Below are 13,735 nucleotides of genomic sequence, written 5' to 3'. Positions count from 1 at the left end.
GACCTCATCTCTCCTGACCCTTTGATGGTCTGTGGAATGGGTCATCAACTGACAACGTTCCATCTGATGGTCTGTGGAATGGGTCATCCACTGACAACGTTCCATCTGATGGTCTGTGGAATGGGTCATCAACTGACAACGTTCCATCTGATGGTCTGTGGAATGGGTCATCCACTGACAACATTCCCTCTGATGGTCTGTGGAATGGGTCATCCACTGACAACATTCCATCTGATGGTCTGTGGAATGGGTCATCCACTGACAACGTTCCATCTGATGGTCTGTGGAATGGGTCATCAACTGACAACGTTCCATCTGATGGTCTGTGGAATGGGTCATCCACTGACAACGTTCCATCTGATGGTCTGTGGAATGGGTCATCCACTGACAACATTCCATCTAATGGTCTGTGGAATGGGTCATCCACTGACAACGTTCCATCTGATGGTCTGTGGAATGGGTCATCCACTGACAACATTCCCTCTGATGGTCTGTGGAATGGGTCATCCACTGACAACATTCCATCTGATGGTCTGTGGAATGGGTCATCCACTGACAACGTTCCATCTGATGGTCTGTGGACAACATTCCATCTGATGGTCTGTGGAATGGGTCATCCACTGACAACATTCCATCTGATGGTCTGTGGAATGGGTCATCCACTGACAACATTCCATCTGATGGTCTGTGGAATGGGTCATCCACTGACAACATTCCCCTTCATGGTCTGTGGAATGGGTCATCCACGGACAACATTCCATCTGATGGTCTGTGGAATGGGTCATCCACTGACAACATTCCATCTGATGGTCTGTGGAATGGGTCATCCACTGACAACATTCCCCTTCATGGTCTGTGGAATGGGTCATCCACGGACAACATTCCATCTGATGGCCTGTGGAATGGGTCATCCACTGACAACATTCCATCTGATGGTCTGTGGAATGGGTCATCCACTGACAACATTCCCCTTGATGGTCTGTGGAATGGGTCATCCACTGACAACATTCCATCTGATGGTCTGTGGAATGGGTCATCCACTGACAACATTCCATCTGATGGTCTGTGGAATGGGTCATCCACTGACAACATTCCATCTGATGGTCTGTGGAATGGGTCATCCACTGACAACATTCCATCTGATGGTCTGTGGAATGGGTCATCCACTGACAACATTCCATCTGATGGTCTGTGGAATGGGTCATCCACTGACAACATTCCATCTGATGGTCTGTGGAATGGGTCATCCACTGACAACATTCCATCTGATGGTCTGTGGAATGGGTCATCCACTGACAACATTCCATCTGATGGTCTGTGGAATGGGTCATCTACTGACAACATTCCATCTGATGGTCTGTTGAATGGGTCATCCACTGACAACATTCCATCTGATGGTCTGTGGAATGGGTCATCCACTGACAACACAAAAACACACACAACAGATCCTCCAACCACATCTTTACATAATTATATTGTAGTCTATCTAATTGTGTTGCAACATACTGCATTGCACTGCACTATGTTGCATGGTATTGTTGACTCACTTGTGTAAACAAAGTGAGTCTATCTTATAACCGTGTGTGTGTGTGTGTGTGTGTGTGTGTGTGTGTGTCCGTGGTAAACTTTAACATTGCCATTTTCTCTGGAAATACTTAGTCTGCCCATACCAAATTTGGCTAAAACATAGTACGAAAAAAAAAATCTTCAGTCTACCAACAGTAGGCTACAAGTCTCCTAAATTAAACCGTACTTCCAGAGCATAAACAGTTTATTTCGATATAAAAACAATTATATCTTGTAAACTTGCAAAAATAGTCACAGAAATTGTTCAAAATCCTTTCGCCAGGACAGCGATTTCCATGACTAAATTCTTGCCTTTTAGTGATCAAGAAGAAGTAGGAAGTGGAGACGCATATGTGCATGTGGTTCTCACTAAAAAAATCACCAGGGAATTCCCATGAAAATCAGAAAATGGGTCCGTAAACCCTCCCTGAAATTAACCATCTCTCAAAGGTCATCTTGGATGTTCACCTCAGCCGTTTTTCTCTGCGCCTTGAGGAAGCTGTCGATGTCTAGACAGGAGACTGCAGCCTCCGACGTTCCATGGTCATCATCCTCTTCTGAGGACGAGTCGTTCAGCAACACCACCACCGGCTTGTGCACGGGAAACTCCATGCGCTGTCAACACCACAAGCACTTCTTCAATGAGCAACAACAGCAACAACAAAAATCAGAATAATGGGTATTTCTAATGCACTCTTCCGCCTTTGCACACAGGCCCAGAGGTAAAAAAAAAAAGGCTACAAAACTGAACTGCAAACAGCACTTTAATCATGACATACATGCAAGACAAATATAATGGTGTCGATGACAAAGCACACACTTTAATCATGACATACATGTAAGACAAATACAATGGTGTCAATGACAAAGCACACACTTTAATCATGACATACATGCAAGACAAATATAATGGTGTCGATGACAAAGCACACACTTTAATCATGACATACATGCAAGACAAATATAATGGTGTCGATGACAAAGCACACACTTTAATCATGACATACATGTAAGACAAATACAATGGTGTCAATGACAAAGCACACACACACACACACACACACTTACACACAAACACATTATTTCACATAATCTAAGAGCAGGCTTGCTTCTTATGCTGCAATCTGTTCTGTGTCAGTAATTCTAAATTCAAATCAAATAAAAAGCAGAGTTTTTGCCCTCTTTCTCCCCTAATTTCAGACTCATTATATATACACAGTCTCCCTTCCTTGAAATCTATTTCTATATTGATTTGACAAGACTGCTATTTTTAATCCTCACTCACCACACTGGACTTTCTTTAGTAATGAAGTAATCAAGCATTCTGGTTCTTCTGGTTTTCATTTTTTTCCTCCTTTATCAGAAATATCTTTTACAAAGTCACTTGGAAAACTGTCCACACACACATACATGCACACACATACAAAACATGCTTTACAAAGTCACTTGGAAAACTGTCCGCACACACATACCTAATATGCTTTACAAAGTCACTTGTAAAACTGTCCACACACACATACATGCACACACATACAAAACATGCTTTACAAAGTCACTTGTAAAACTGTCCACACACACATACATGCACACACATACAAAACATGCTTTACAAAGTCACTTGAAAAACTGTCCTCACACACATACAAAACATGCTTTACAAAGTCACTTGAAAAACTGTCCTCACACACATACAAAACATGCTTTACAAAGTCACTAGAAAAACTGTCCGCACACACATACACGCACACACATACAAAACAAGCTTTACAAAGTCACTTGGAAAACTGTCCTCACACACATACAAAACATGCTTTACAAAGTCACTTGGAAAACTGTCTTCACACACATACAAAACATGCTTTACAAAGTCACTTGAAAAACTGTCCTCACACATACACACACATTATGAATGCATACACACAAAAAAGACATTCTTATTCTTCCTGGGTTTTTTTTTCTTTCTCTCTTTTGTTAAAAAAAACCCAAACTTACTTTAAAATTACTCTGAAAACTGTCTGCACACAAAGACACACACACACATCCATGCATAACCATCGTTTTCTGTCTCCAATCCCAAACAACCTGAAGACTATGAAGACGTACCCTGAAATAAGGCGGATGTTTGTGTGCACTGTGGACACTTCTGTTGACACAGGTGGTGGAAGTGGTGGTGGTGGTGGTGGTGGTGGACTTGGGGAGGGTGGGGGGCAGGGGGGAGGCGGAGCCAGAGGGGGTGGGTGAGGACTCCTTGCTGCTGGTGCTGGCCGCTTTGCCCTGGACATCACAGACACACAGACATGACACACACACAGACATAACAGACATGACACACACACAGACATGACACACACACAGACAGGACAGACAGACTGTCATTGTCATCACATGTTCAGCACTACACACCATCCCAACACACCTGCATCCCCTTCCCAACACACCCACACATCTCCCAACACACTATCACTCCTTCCTGATCACCTCGTTCCCTACACACCTACACCCCTTCCCAACACACATACACCCCTTTACACCCCTTCCCAACACATATACACCCCTTCCCAAGGCAACATACCTCTTAACACACCCACACATCTCCTAACACACATACACACCTCCAAACACACGTACATCTCCCAACACACCTCTTAAGGTAGCGCTAGGCGTAGATTTGGGGGTATTTTTGTTTCTCAACTTCTAAGTAAAGTATCACTCTGAAATTTGGCACAAGGAGAGAAGACATCAAAGGTATGCCACACACCAATTTTTAAGTAAATAGTTTGACTAGAATTAAAGTTATGAATATTTTTAATGTTCTAAAGGGTCGCTCCATTTCGCAGTCTAGATCTCATAGAAGCTGCCTCTCTGAGAAGTGTCTGATATAACAGAGTTTCACTTCAGTGACCAGAGAGTGAAATAAACACATGAAAGCTTTGGTAAAAAAATTTTATAATGTTCACTCACCACTCAATCAAAAAAGGTGGTTTTTCACTCACAATGACAGTTCACATCTCACATGTAGCAGGTGAAGTAATAGAGATAGAATGTCCCTGATTGTCTTATTGCACTCAGCAGCCATTGTTAGTGCCTGTTTAAGAACCTACAGTAAAGAAAAGGTTGTCACTGGCAAAAAATCTGAAGGAAAAAATCCATTTTTCTTAGTCAAACAAATACACTAGCAGACAGAACAGATGAAGAAAAAAAAAAGGCAGCACTGAACTGTGGTCATGCGCTCTCCCTAGGTAGCAGCCCGAAATTCACAGAGAGAAATCTGTTGTGACAAACAGTAAAACACCACAATTCACACCAATAAACAAGACAAACATCTCCAGACCTCCGCCTTCTCCTTGCGTCGTATCAGCAAGGCCCGCAACAGGCGTTCCCTCATCACGGCCTCATCCTCCTCATCGGCTTCCTCCACTTTCTGCAGGGCTGGCTCTGCAAGAGGCTTGGAGGGACTGTCGGTGGCGACCATGTGCTCCGCAGCAACGTCCTCCGTGGCCAACCTCCCTCCATCCTCCGCAGACAGCACGGAAGGTTCTGGAACAGGCGGCGGGGAATAGGAAAGGATGGCAGAGTTCTCCAGAGCGGCAGCAGTACTTTTCTGAGAGCTTTCCTGTCGGGCAACGGCCGCTTGAAAGAACTGGGCCAGTTTGGAGATCCGCTGTTCGTCGTTCCCTGGCCTCTCCTCCCAGCTGCTCACCGCTGTTCCACTGTCCATGTCTGGGGGCGGAGGAGGGGGAGACAGATCCTCTGGAGGAGGGGGTGGTGGAGGAGGGGGCGGGGGTGGTGGTGCAGGTTGCTCCGCGGGGGGGAGGGGTGGGAGGACCTGGGGAGGCAGGGGAGGGGGGACGGTGAAGGTGGTGGAGGGGGGACAGAGGGAGAGAGCAGTGGGCACGTAGGGTGGGGGGGGCATCCAGGGTGCCGGCACCATCAGGGGCTCTGTGGGCGGCAGGAGCAGCTCTGGCGCCGGATCAGACCTCTGAAAGAAACAGTCAGCTCCCATCACTCCACAACTGTGTGCAGTTTTTGCCCCATCATATCACCAGCCTCTCTCTCTCTCTCTCTCTCTCTCTCACACACACACAATAAATCACAAAAAATAAAACTGAAATAATATTGTTAAATATATGTAGGTACCGGCAACCTTTTTAAAAATAAATAAATTGTTAAAACAACGTTAAAACAAGCTTAGATTAAAACTATAAGTCAAAACAAACATCCCGCCACAAAAATTATGTTTCTATGTGTATTAGAACCAAAGTCACAGTCAAATGAAGTTCATTGAAATTGAGCCTTTCTGCACGTCATTTTGAGCTTTTGGACAAATCTCCAATTGTACAGCATCACTGCATGTATACTAAACAACAGAGACAGCTAAAAATTAAGGAAAATTATATTTTGTTTATTGTAAACATGCCTAATTTTTTTCCAGCTATATTACCTGATCATTTTATTGATACATGTGTATTGATACATGTGTATTGAGCTATAAAATCCAGTTGTTTTTTTTGCAAATTCTCACATGGCAAAATTTCTCAAAATAGTAACAGGCGCAGTTTCTTCATTTATCAAGCTATTTTTATGAAATAAAGTCATTTGTATTCAGCTGAGCAAGGACTTTAAAATGGGGTACAGCAATAATTCAATCTGAAGAAAATTATTTTAGATCTACTGAATATGATCTGTAAAATTTAACATAAAATTTTTCTGTTTTTTTAACTGGACAGACACACATGCACAAAAACACATCACTATTCTATCTGACTGACACTACCATGACTTTCTAATTAAAAGTCACATTCAGCATTTTTTTTCTTTCTTTCTGTACTTCTTTTTCACTTTCCCCCCCCACTCCCCCCCAAAAAATCTAATGTTAACAAATGTTAAAAAAATAAAATAATAAAAAAAAAATAAAAAGAAGCAAACACACACACACAAAAATCAATATTTGAAAGTACATAAAAGTTTTATATAACTTTAGAAAAATGAATGGAGAATCATACTATCATTGTGTTCAATATTAACAAGATGGGATAACAATTATTAACACTCACAGGAAGATAACCAAGATGTTTATTTTAAAATGCACAAGACATCTGTGGTAAAAAATCAATTCTATATTTCATAGGTGGAAACGGTACTGAAATATTTGCTAATGCACTGGACATTGCAACCAAGTGCAATTTTGTTACTGTCAATCAATGTCATATTATTCTATGAACAAGTTACTCTGAACAAACACACACACACACTCACTCACACAGACAGACACACACTTCCAAACCTACCTATCCACAAACACAACTATAAAATATTACAGCACACACACATTATCATACACATTATTTACAATACTTCAACTTTAAGCATTCATCTGAGGGTTTCACAGTAAATGAAAAGAAATGAAGGTTTCAAGCTAAAATATTGGGGTATTTTCTGTGCCCACTTTTAACATCACCTGTGTTCTCGGTACAGTGTAATTCTCATTGAGATAATCAGAATCACTTCGAATGGTAACTTTCATTTTCAACCACGCCTCCATTGTTGCTATTGTTGTCATGCAAATCAAAGGAAATTCTAGCCACCTTTTCTACATTGTATGTCCTGGCAGCCATGCTGACTTACTAAACTTTTTGCTTAAAAAAAGCGAAAACAATGGATCAAAACCAAGCAAAAACTTGCTTAAAACACCCTGCAAGTGCACGGCAGTCAACATTTGCAAAGTCTTGGTAATCAAGTGACCAGCCAATTCCTTGATAATGTGATGAACCCTGAACCGCAGTCAGGAGTGAAAGACCTTAGTCCCTGACAGTGACACAGTAATTGTTTGACCAGCATCTCACCACGGTGACACTTTCACTTAAAATTAGATTTGTCACTTGAATTTGGACAAGCAGATTTCTTAGCTTTTACATCTAACTGTCGCATCAAGCCAAAATTCTGCTGTCGGCCAAGAGCTTTGCTCTAAAAATTTTCAGCTTCTAGAAACTGATAGAAACGTACAATTTCTACTTTGATTTCACAAAATCAAATTCTATTTTCTGACAAAATGGCACCACTTGCCAAAATCTAAGTATACATCTGGACATGCAAGTGCGTTAACATGAAAGACACTGACAAAATGATAGGACAAAATTAATACATACATTAAAATAGCACTTCCTGTGTGGCTATGTGCATTTAACAATGCACCTGGTGTGAATAAGACACAGAAAATACCATTTCAAAACAGTGTAACATCATTCACTTCTCTGTTAATCCCCCTCCCCTGTACGTACACACACATACACACACTAAGACAGTCTTTGAGGAGATGGACATCTAGTTTAAAATACTGTTTGAATAAGCAGGTTGGAGGAAAAACAGTATACATGTAATTTGCAAATGTATCTTGGTAATACAAGCTTATATGTATCATTATATAGTTCAAGAAAATACAAGCTCATAACACCACAGTGCTTCAGACAATACAAGCTCAACTCGTCACAGTGCTCAAGACGATACCAACTTCTATATCATTATCATTACAGTGCTCAAAACAATTTGGAGTACATACCACAGGTGGCATGGGTGGGGCAGTCATCTGAATGTCATTCTTCCTGAGAATATCTGTAAAACAACGCAACATCTGTGATCCTCTCCACATGGTCTGAACTTATTCTGGCTATCTTTTTTATGATGAAGCTTTCTATATATAGTTTATAAATGTTATACCATCATTCACCACACAACTTTATTTAACAAAGGCAATGTGGAAACAAATAATGGAACAGTTTCTTCCCTTGTAGCTGTTTTGGTCAGTCATAACATTCATAACACTGAAGGCTTTCTGGGTTCATTTTTTGTTTATACCAATTCAGTACCAGTTCACAAAAATGGCAATGGATTGTTTATACCAATACCAGTTCACAAAAAGGGCAATGGATTGTTTATACCAATTCAGTACCAGTTCACAAAAATGGCAATGGATTGTTTATACCAATTCAGTACCAGTTCACAAAAATGGCAATGGATTGTTTATACCAATTCAATACCAGTTCACAAAAAGGGCAATGGATTGTTTATACCAATTCAATACCAGTACACAAAAAAAGCAATGGATTGTTTATACCAATACCAGTTCACAAAAATGGCAATGGATTGTTTATACCAATTCAATACCAGTTCAGAAAAAGGGCAATGGATTGTTTATACCAATTCAATACCAGTTCACAAAAAGGGCAATGGATTGTTTATACCAATTCAATACCAGTTCACAAAAAGGGCAATGGATTGTTTATACCAATTCAATACCAGTTCACAAAAAGGGCAATGTGCTAGTCTTACCTTCCAACTCATCTCCACTGTCCATGTCCATCTCCACTTCCTCATAGTTGTCTGTTGTTGATGGCCTCTGCAAAAATAAACAAACAAAAAAAAACCAACCATTCCTTATGTCATGTTTTTATCGTATCAGTCTGTTCATCTAAATACGGGTGTGACACTCCTGCACTGGCCTGTCCCGCCACACCCGATGCTGTTACCGGTCACCACCCTGAGCTCAACACCGTTGTCTCTTGACAACACAGTGAATGTGAAGTCACTGCTCTGCCTTGCTATGTGAAGTCATGGTGTTGTGTCTTTGTGAAAGGCACTAACAAAATAAGCAACATGAATTTTGATACATCAACTTAATCTGGTCTGTTCTATGTTGCAAGATAGTCAGTCTTGTCTATGATTGTCAGGACAGCAGAAGAGGCAACTGTTGTCCCAATCATCTGGGCTACAATTTGATTATAGTGGAGTGTGTCTTGCCCATGTTACAACCCCACTCTCAGCCAAGAGGGTTTTTGGGCAGTCGGTGTTGGGGACAGAGGGGAAAAGGGTCATCCATTCTTTGGGTGCCCAAATTGAAAGTCACATACCTTCACAAAAGACAGACAGACAGAGGGAAAAAGGGTCATCCATTCTTTGGGTGCCCAGTTTGAAAGTCACATACCTTCACAAGACAGACAGACAGAGGGAAAAAGGACATGGGATCCATACCTTGGGTGACGAGAAGGAGGTGGCACCCCCTGGACCCTCGTAGCTGATCAATTTCAGGAAGCGGATCACCTGCTCCTTCTGGTCACCCATGGCCAGGATGGAGTCAATCTCCTGACGTCTCTCCTCAATCTTCTTCTTGCTGTCTGTGGACTCCTCTTTGGCCCCCTCCCGGTCTGCTGAGTGGCCATGCTCACGGCGCCTGCTGCCCCCTGATGGTGTGCTGCTGCTGCTGCTCCTCTTAGGAGGCAGCTGTCGGGCCACACTGGTCTGGCGCGCCCTTCTCTGAACTGCACCAATGACAACATGGAGACATTTCAGGTCTGACGCGCCCTTCTCTGAACTGCACCAATGACAACAAACATGGAGACATTTCAGGTCTGACGCGCCCTTCTCTGAACTGCACCAATGACAACAAACATGGAGACACTTCAGGTCTGACGCGCCCTTCTCTGAACTGCACCAATGACAACAAACATGGAGACATTTCAGGTCTGACGCGCCCTTCTCTGAACTGCACCAATGACAACAAACATGGAGACATTTCAGGTCTGACACGCCCTTCTCTGAACTGCACCAATGACAACATGGAGACATTTCAGGTCTGACGCGCCCTTCTCTGAACTGCACCAATGACAACATGGAGACATTTCAGGTCTGACGCGCCCTTCTCTGAACTGCACCAATGACAACATGGAGACATTTCACGTCTGATGCACCCTTCTCTGAACTGCACCAATGACAACAAACATGGAGACGTTTCATGCAAAGACAAATATGACGATATTTTAGGTCTGATATGCCCTTCTCTGAACTGCAGCAATGACAACAAACATGAAGATATTTTAGGTCTGACGCGCTCTTCTCTGAAATGCAACAATGACAACAAACATGGAGACATTTTCATCAGGAAACAAACGTTCACATTTATTCTTTATTACATTTTATGAGGCTGGGGGTGGGGCAATACATATGGTATTGATGATTTATGGAATTATACATCAGTGCAAGTTATGCTATCCAACAATCTATTTCTATGTCACTGAAAGAGATATTCATGAACTACTGTTTCCAAATCCAAAATAAACCTGATAGATTCTGAGTTTCATTTCAATAAGAGGTGTACATTTCAACAAGAACAGAATATTTCTACACAGCAGAGTGACAAAGAAGGGGTGGAACCTTACCCCTTTTGGCTGCATCAGTTAAACTGCTGGTGCTGGAGGAAATAGATTTGAGTCGTATTGTCTCAATCCGGATGGGTGCAAACGGGAGGGGACGAGGTTTTGCTGAGGAATCCTTTGATCGCCCCTTCCTTGAGCTGCTCTTGGAATTTTCCTTCTCCTTGGACTTCTTGTCCCTCCTGGTCTGTTCTGAACCACTCTTAGAATCACTGTCTCTGGAACTTTCCTTCTCCCTCAAACCTGTATGGTTACTACAAGTTCTGGTCTGTTCTGAGCTGTGCTTTCCATGACTAGATGATGCGTGCTTGTCTGTGTGATCTTTTGACTCAGTGTGGAGTTTGCTCTCTGATCTCAGGGCATCACTGTCTGGAGCAGCTGCTACTGAGGGAGGACACATGTTTCCTGTCTTCTCCCCTAAGTCCACAGTTTCTGTTGTGTCTGGAGCACTTGCACCACACAAATCATCAGACTTGTCTGTGTGTGAAGTGACAGGAGAAGGCTGAGAGATCTGGGGTTGGACAGCTTCACTTTCATACGATTGTTTTGGCTTGCGTAGCGCAGCCGACTCCAAAGCAAGACGTCTCAACTCCAGAACATCTAAGTCATCTTCTTCCTCAACTTGAACCTGAGAACAATACACACAAAGAATGAAAGATATTAGCTTCAGTTAACTGAACAGCAATGTTTTAAATAGGGAGGATATTGACAATTTACATTTAGCATTCAGTTTTGTGTGTGTGTGTGTGTGTGTGTGTGTGTGTGTGTGTGTTGTGTGCGTGCGCACGTGTGTGTATGCATTCATCTGTGCATGCATGGTTGCTTGGTATTATGATTGCATGGATGATACATATATGACTCTTTATATACTTTTATATATACTTTTGGATGTCCACTATGTGGCTGAGGTGACTGTTGTATGCATGGGATAGTTGTTGACTTGTTCATGAAATTTTTATCTGTGATAAAAAGTTTCATGTAAACTGCTTTTGTTATATTTCATTCATGTGATGAGCCTTGAGCATCATTCAAAGGTGCAACAGAACTAAAGTTTCATCATTATCACATCAGTAACTTGACATTTGTTTTTCACTTCTACAGTTGTAGTTGTACAAACATTCAACTTGGCTCAAGGCTTATAGAATTGAATCTTGATCCTCAGTGAGCTTTTATCATGTGCTTTTTCTGGGAATATCGAGAAATGGTTTGACATATGGCCAGATCTGCTTGTGTACAAAGAACCAGAAGCAATGAAACAGACATTTTCCTGACCACAGCATGCACAGCATTCAGCAGATAATATATTTCTAGTGTGGTCAATCAAGAAAAGGAAACTTTCTATCTAAAATTATGTTTAAATAACATACTTACTGTGACCCAACTAGTGCAGACTCCAGCAGGGGTCTGACATTCCTGTCCTGTGCAAACTACTATCCGCCTATGCGGAGACAATGAAAGTACTACGGCTGATAACCTCCCGGAAGTAGGTAAACTTAGCCGTATGAAGAGCACAGGAACAGGAGTCATGATGGCTTTGGATTGGCATTAGTTGTCAAATGTTATAAGCTGTACTAAAAGCATAAAGACAATTAAATTGATATACTTTCATAAAAACGGGGCATGTTGATATTTATATCAGCAGCAACAACAAAGTCAATATATTCTACCAACAGTGACTTGAGTGAATGTATTGGACCCACTCCCTTTATCATCTGCCTTTACCTCTGTGCTTTCTGCCGCTGCAACCTGATGAGAAGCATCCAACTGTAAAGAAGTGGATGCTGGTTTTTGCTCTTGGCTGAAAGTCATTTCATCGCTGGACACGTCAGACACTGCATCAGTAATAGGCATCAATGAAGTCCTCTCATCTGTCCTCCCTGCTTTTGTGTTCACGCCAACTGCTGGCAAAAGATCTACAGACTCATCTGCATGAGGGCTGGGTGAATGTCCTATCCTCTGCAGTTCGTTCTGCACCTCGGCATAGTACTGCAGGAGCCTGTGGTAGTCGCTCTCCATCTCTTCCTCCCTGATGCGGTAAGACTCTTCGTTGAGTGACCTGGAGTGACGGAGTCCGGCCTCCTGACCTCTCCTGTGGAAGGATGGCTGGTCCACTCTACGCAGCCCTTCACTGTTCTGTCTGGAGAAGGAACCATCACCCAGAGTGTTCCTGGTGGAGCTGTAAAACTTCCTCTGTCGCCAGTTATTTACTGAGTCACAGTTAAAGAAATCTCCTCTGGCCATTCTTAATAATAGTAGTTTTAGGTAGGACCACTTTTTTTTTTTTTTTTTTTGCATGTGCTCTCTCTCCTTGTTATTGCCTTCAATATGAGATAAGCAATAGCCAATTATTATTTCACTTGAAAAAATGAGTGGTCCTATCTAATAGTGCACTGAATGCAAACTGTTTACACACTGAATGCAAAACTGTTTACTTGCATAAGCAGCAATACTGAATTATGAACAACAACTACTATTCCTAATTAGACAATATAACCAGATTTGGGTACTTTACACAAAACAGTATACTTGACTTTCACTTGAATTAAATTTCATGGGGAAAAAATTAACCTAGATCAGTGGTATGCACCAGCAGCATTCCATTTTCAAACTATTAAATTATTCTAATTTGCATTATATTCATATCATAAACTCCAGTGGAAAAGGATACATTTTCCGTGATTTGGTGTATGGTGAGTGGTCTTCTGAGAATGTTCGTCATATTGGTGTTCCCTCTGGCGATGGTCTCTGTATTCGATACCCCTTGTTTCCCGGCCATGAGAGCCGTCTCGGTACACTCCTCTATCTCTGTAAGGGAGTAATTCGGCCTCTGGTCTCAAATGTGATGGGACCTGGGATGGCCATGCTCGATGATATGGTTTAGTCACATGTCTAGTTTTTTTGGAGGCATGATCTATCGGCGATGAAATTCTTTCCTTTTCTTTCCATGAAGAAAAATTTCCGTAACG

At 42.0% G+C, this 13,735-nt stretch overlaps 1 protein-coding gene across 2 annotated transcripts in view; it reads right to left on the bottom strand.

Annotated features, from left to right (window-relative positions):
• LOC143297838 (uncharacterized) overlaps nucleotides 1–13,735 on the bottom strand; it is an 88,379-nt gene that overhangs the window by 74,459 nt on the left and 185 nt on the right. For both annotated transcript variants that reach the window (XM_076610357.1, XM_076610356.1), the window contains exons 1-9: nucleotides 13,438–13,735; nucleotides 12,492–12,976; nucleotides 10,776–11,397; nucleotides 9,592–9,878; nucleotides 8,893–8,959; nucleotides 8,123–8,175; nucleotides 4,898–5,545; nucleotides 3,670–3,840; nucleotides 2,035–2,181 (exon numbers count right to left, since the gene is read on the bottom strand). The exon at nucleotides 13,438–13,735 is cut by the window's right edge and continues 185 nt beyond it. In XM_076610357.1, the coding sequence (XP_076466472.1) occupies nucleotides 2,035–2,181; nucleotides 3,670–3,840; nucleotides 4,898–5,545; nucleotides 8,123–8,175; nucleotides 8,893–8,959; nucleotides 9,592–9,878; nucleotides 10,776–11,397; nucleotides 12,492–12,976; nucleotides 13,438–13,735 (2,778 nt within the window). The remainder of the gene's footprint in view (nucleotides 1–2,034; nucleotides 2,182–3,669; nucleotides 3,841–4,897; nucleotides 5,546–8,122; nucleotides 8,176–8,892; nucleotides 8,960–9,591; nucleotides 9,879–10,775; nucleotides 11,398–12,491; nucleotides 12,977–13,437) is intronic.

The sequence above is a fragment of the Babylonia areolata genome, chromosome 23, assembly GCF_041734735.1.
Source record: "Babylonia areolata isolate BAREFJ2019XMU chromosome 23, ASM4173473v1, whole genome shotgun sequence".
Taxonomy (NCBI): Eukaryota; Metazoa; Mollusca; class Gastropoda; order Neogastropoda; family Buccinidae; genus Babylonia; species Babylonia areolata.
The sequence above is the reverse complement of the archived record's forward strand: the minus strand, read 5'-3'. Positions and strand labels throughout refer to the sequence as shown.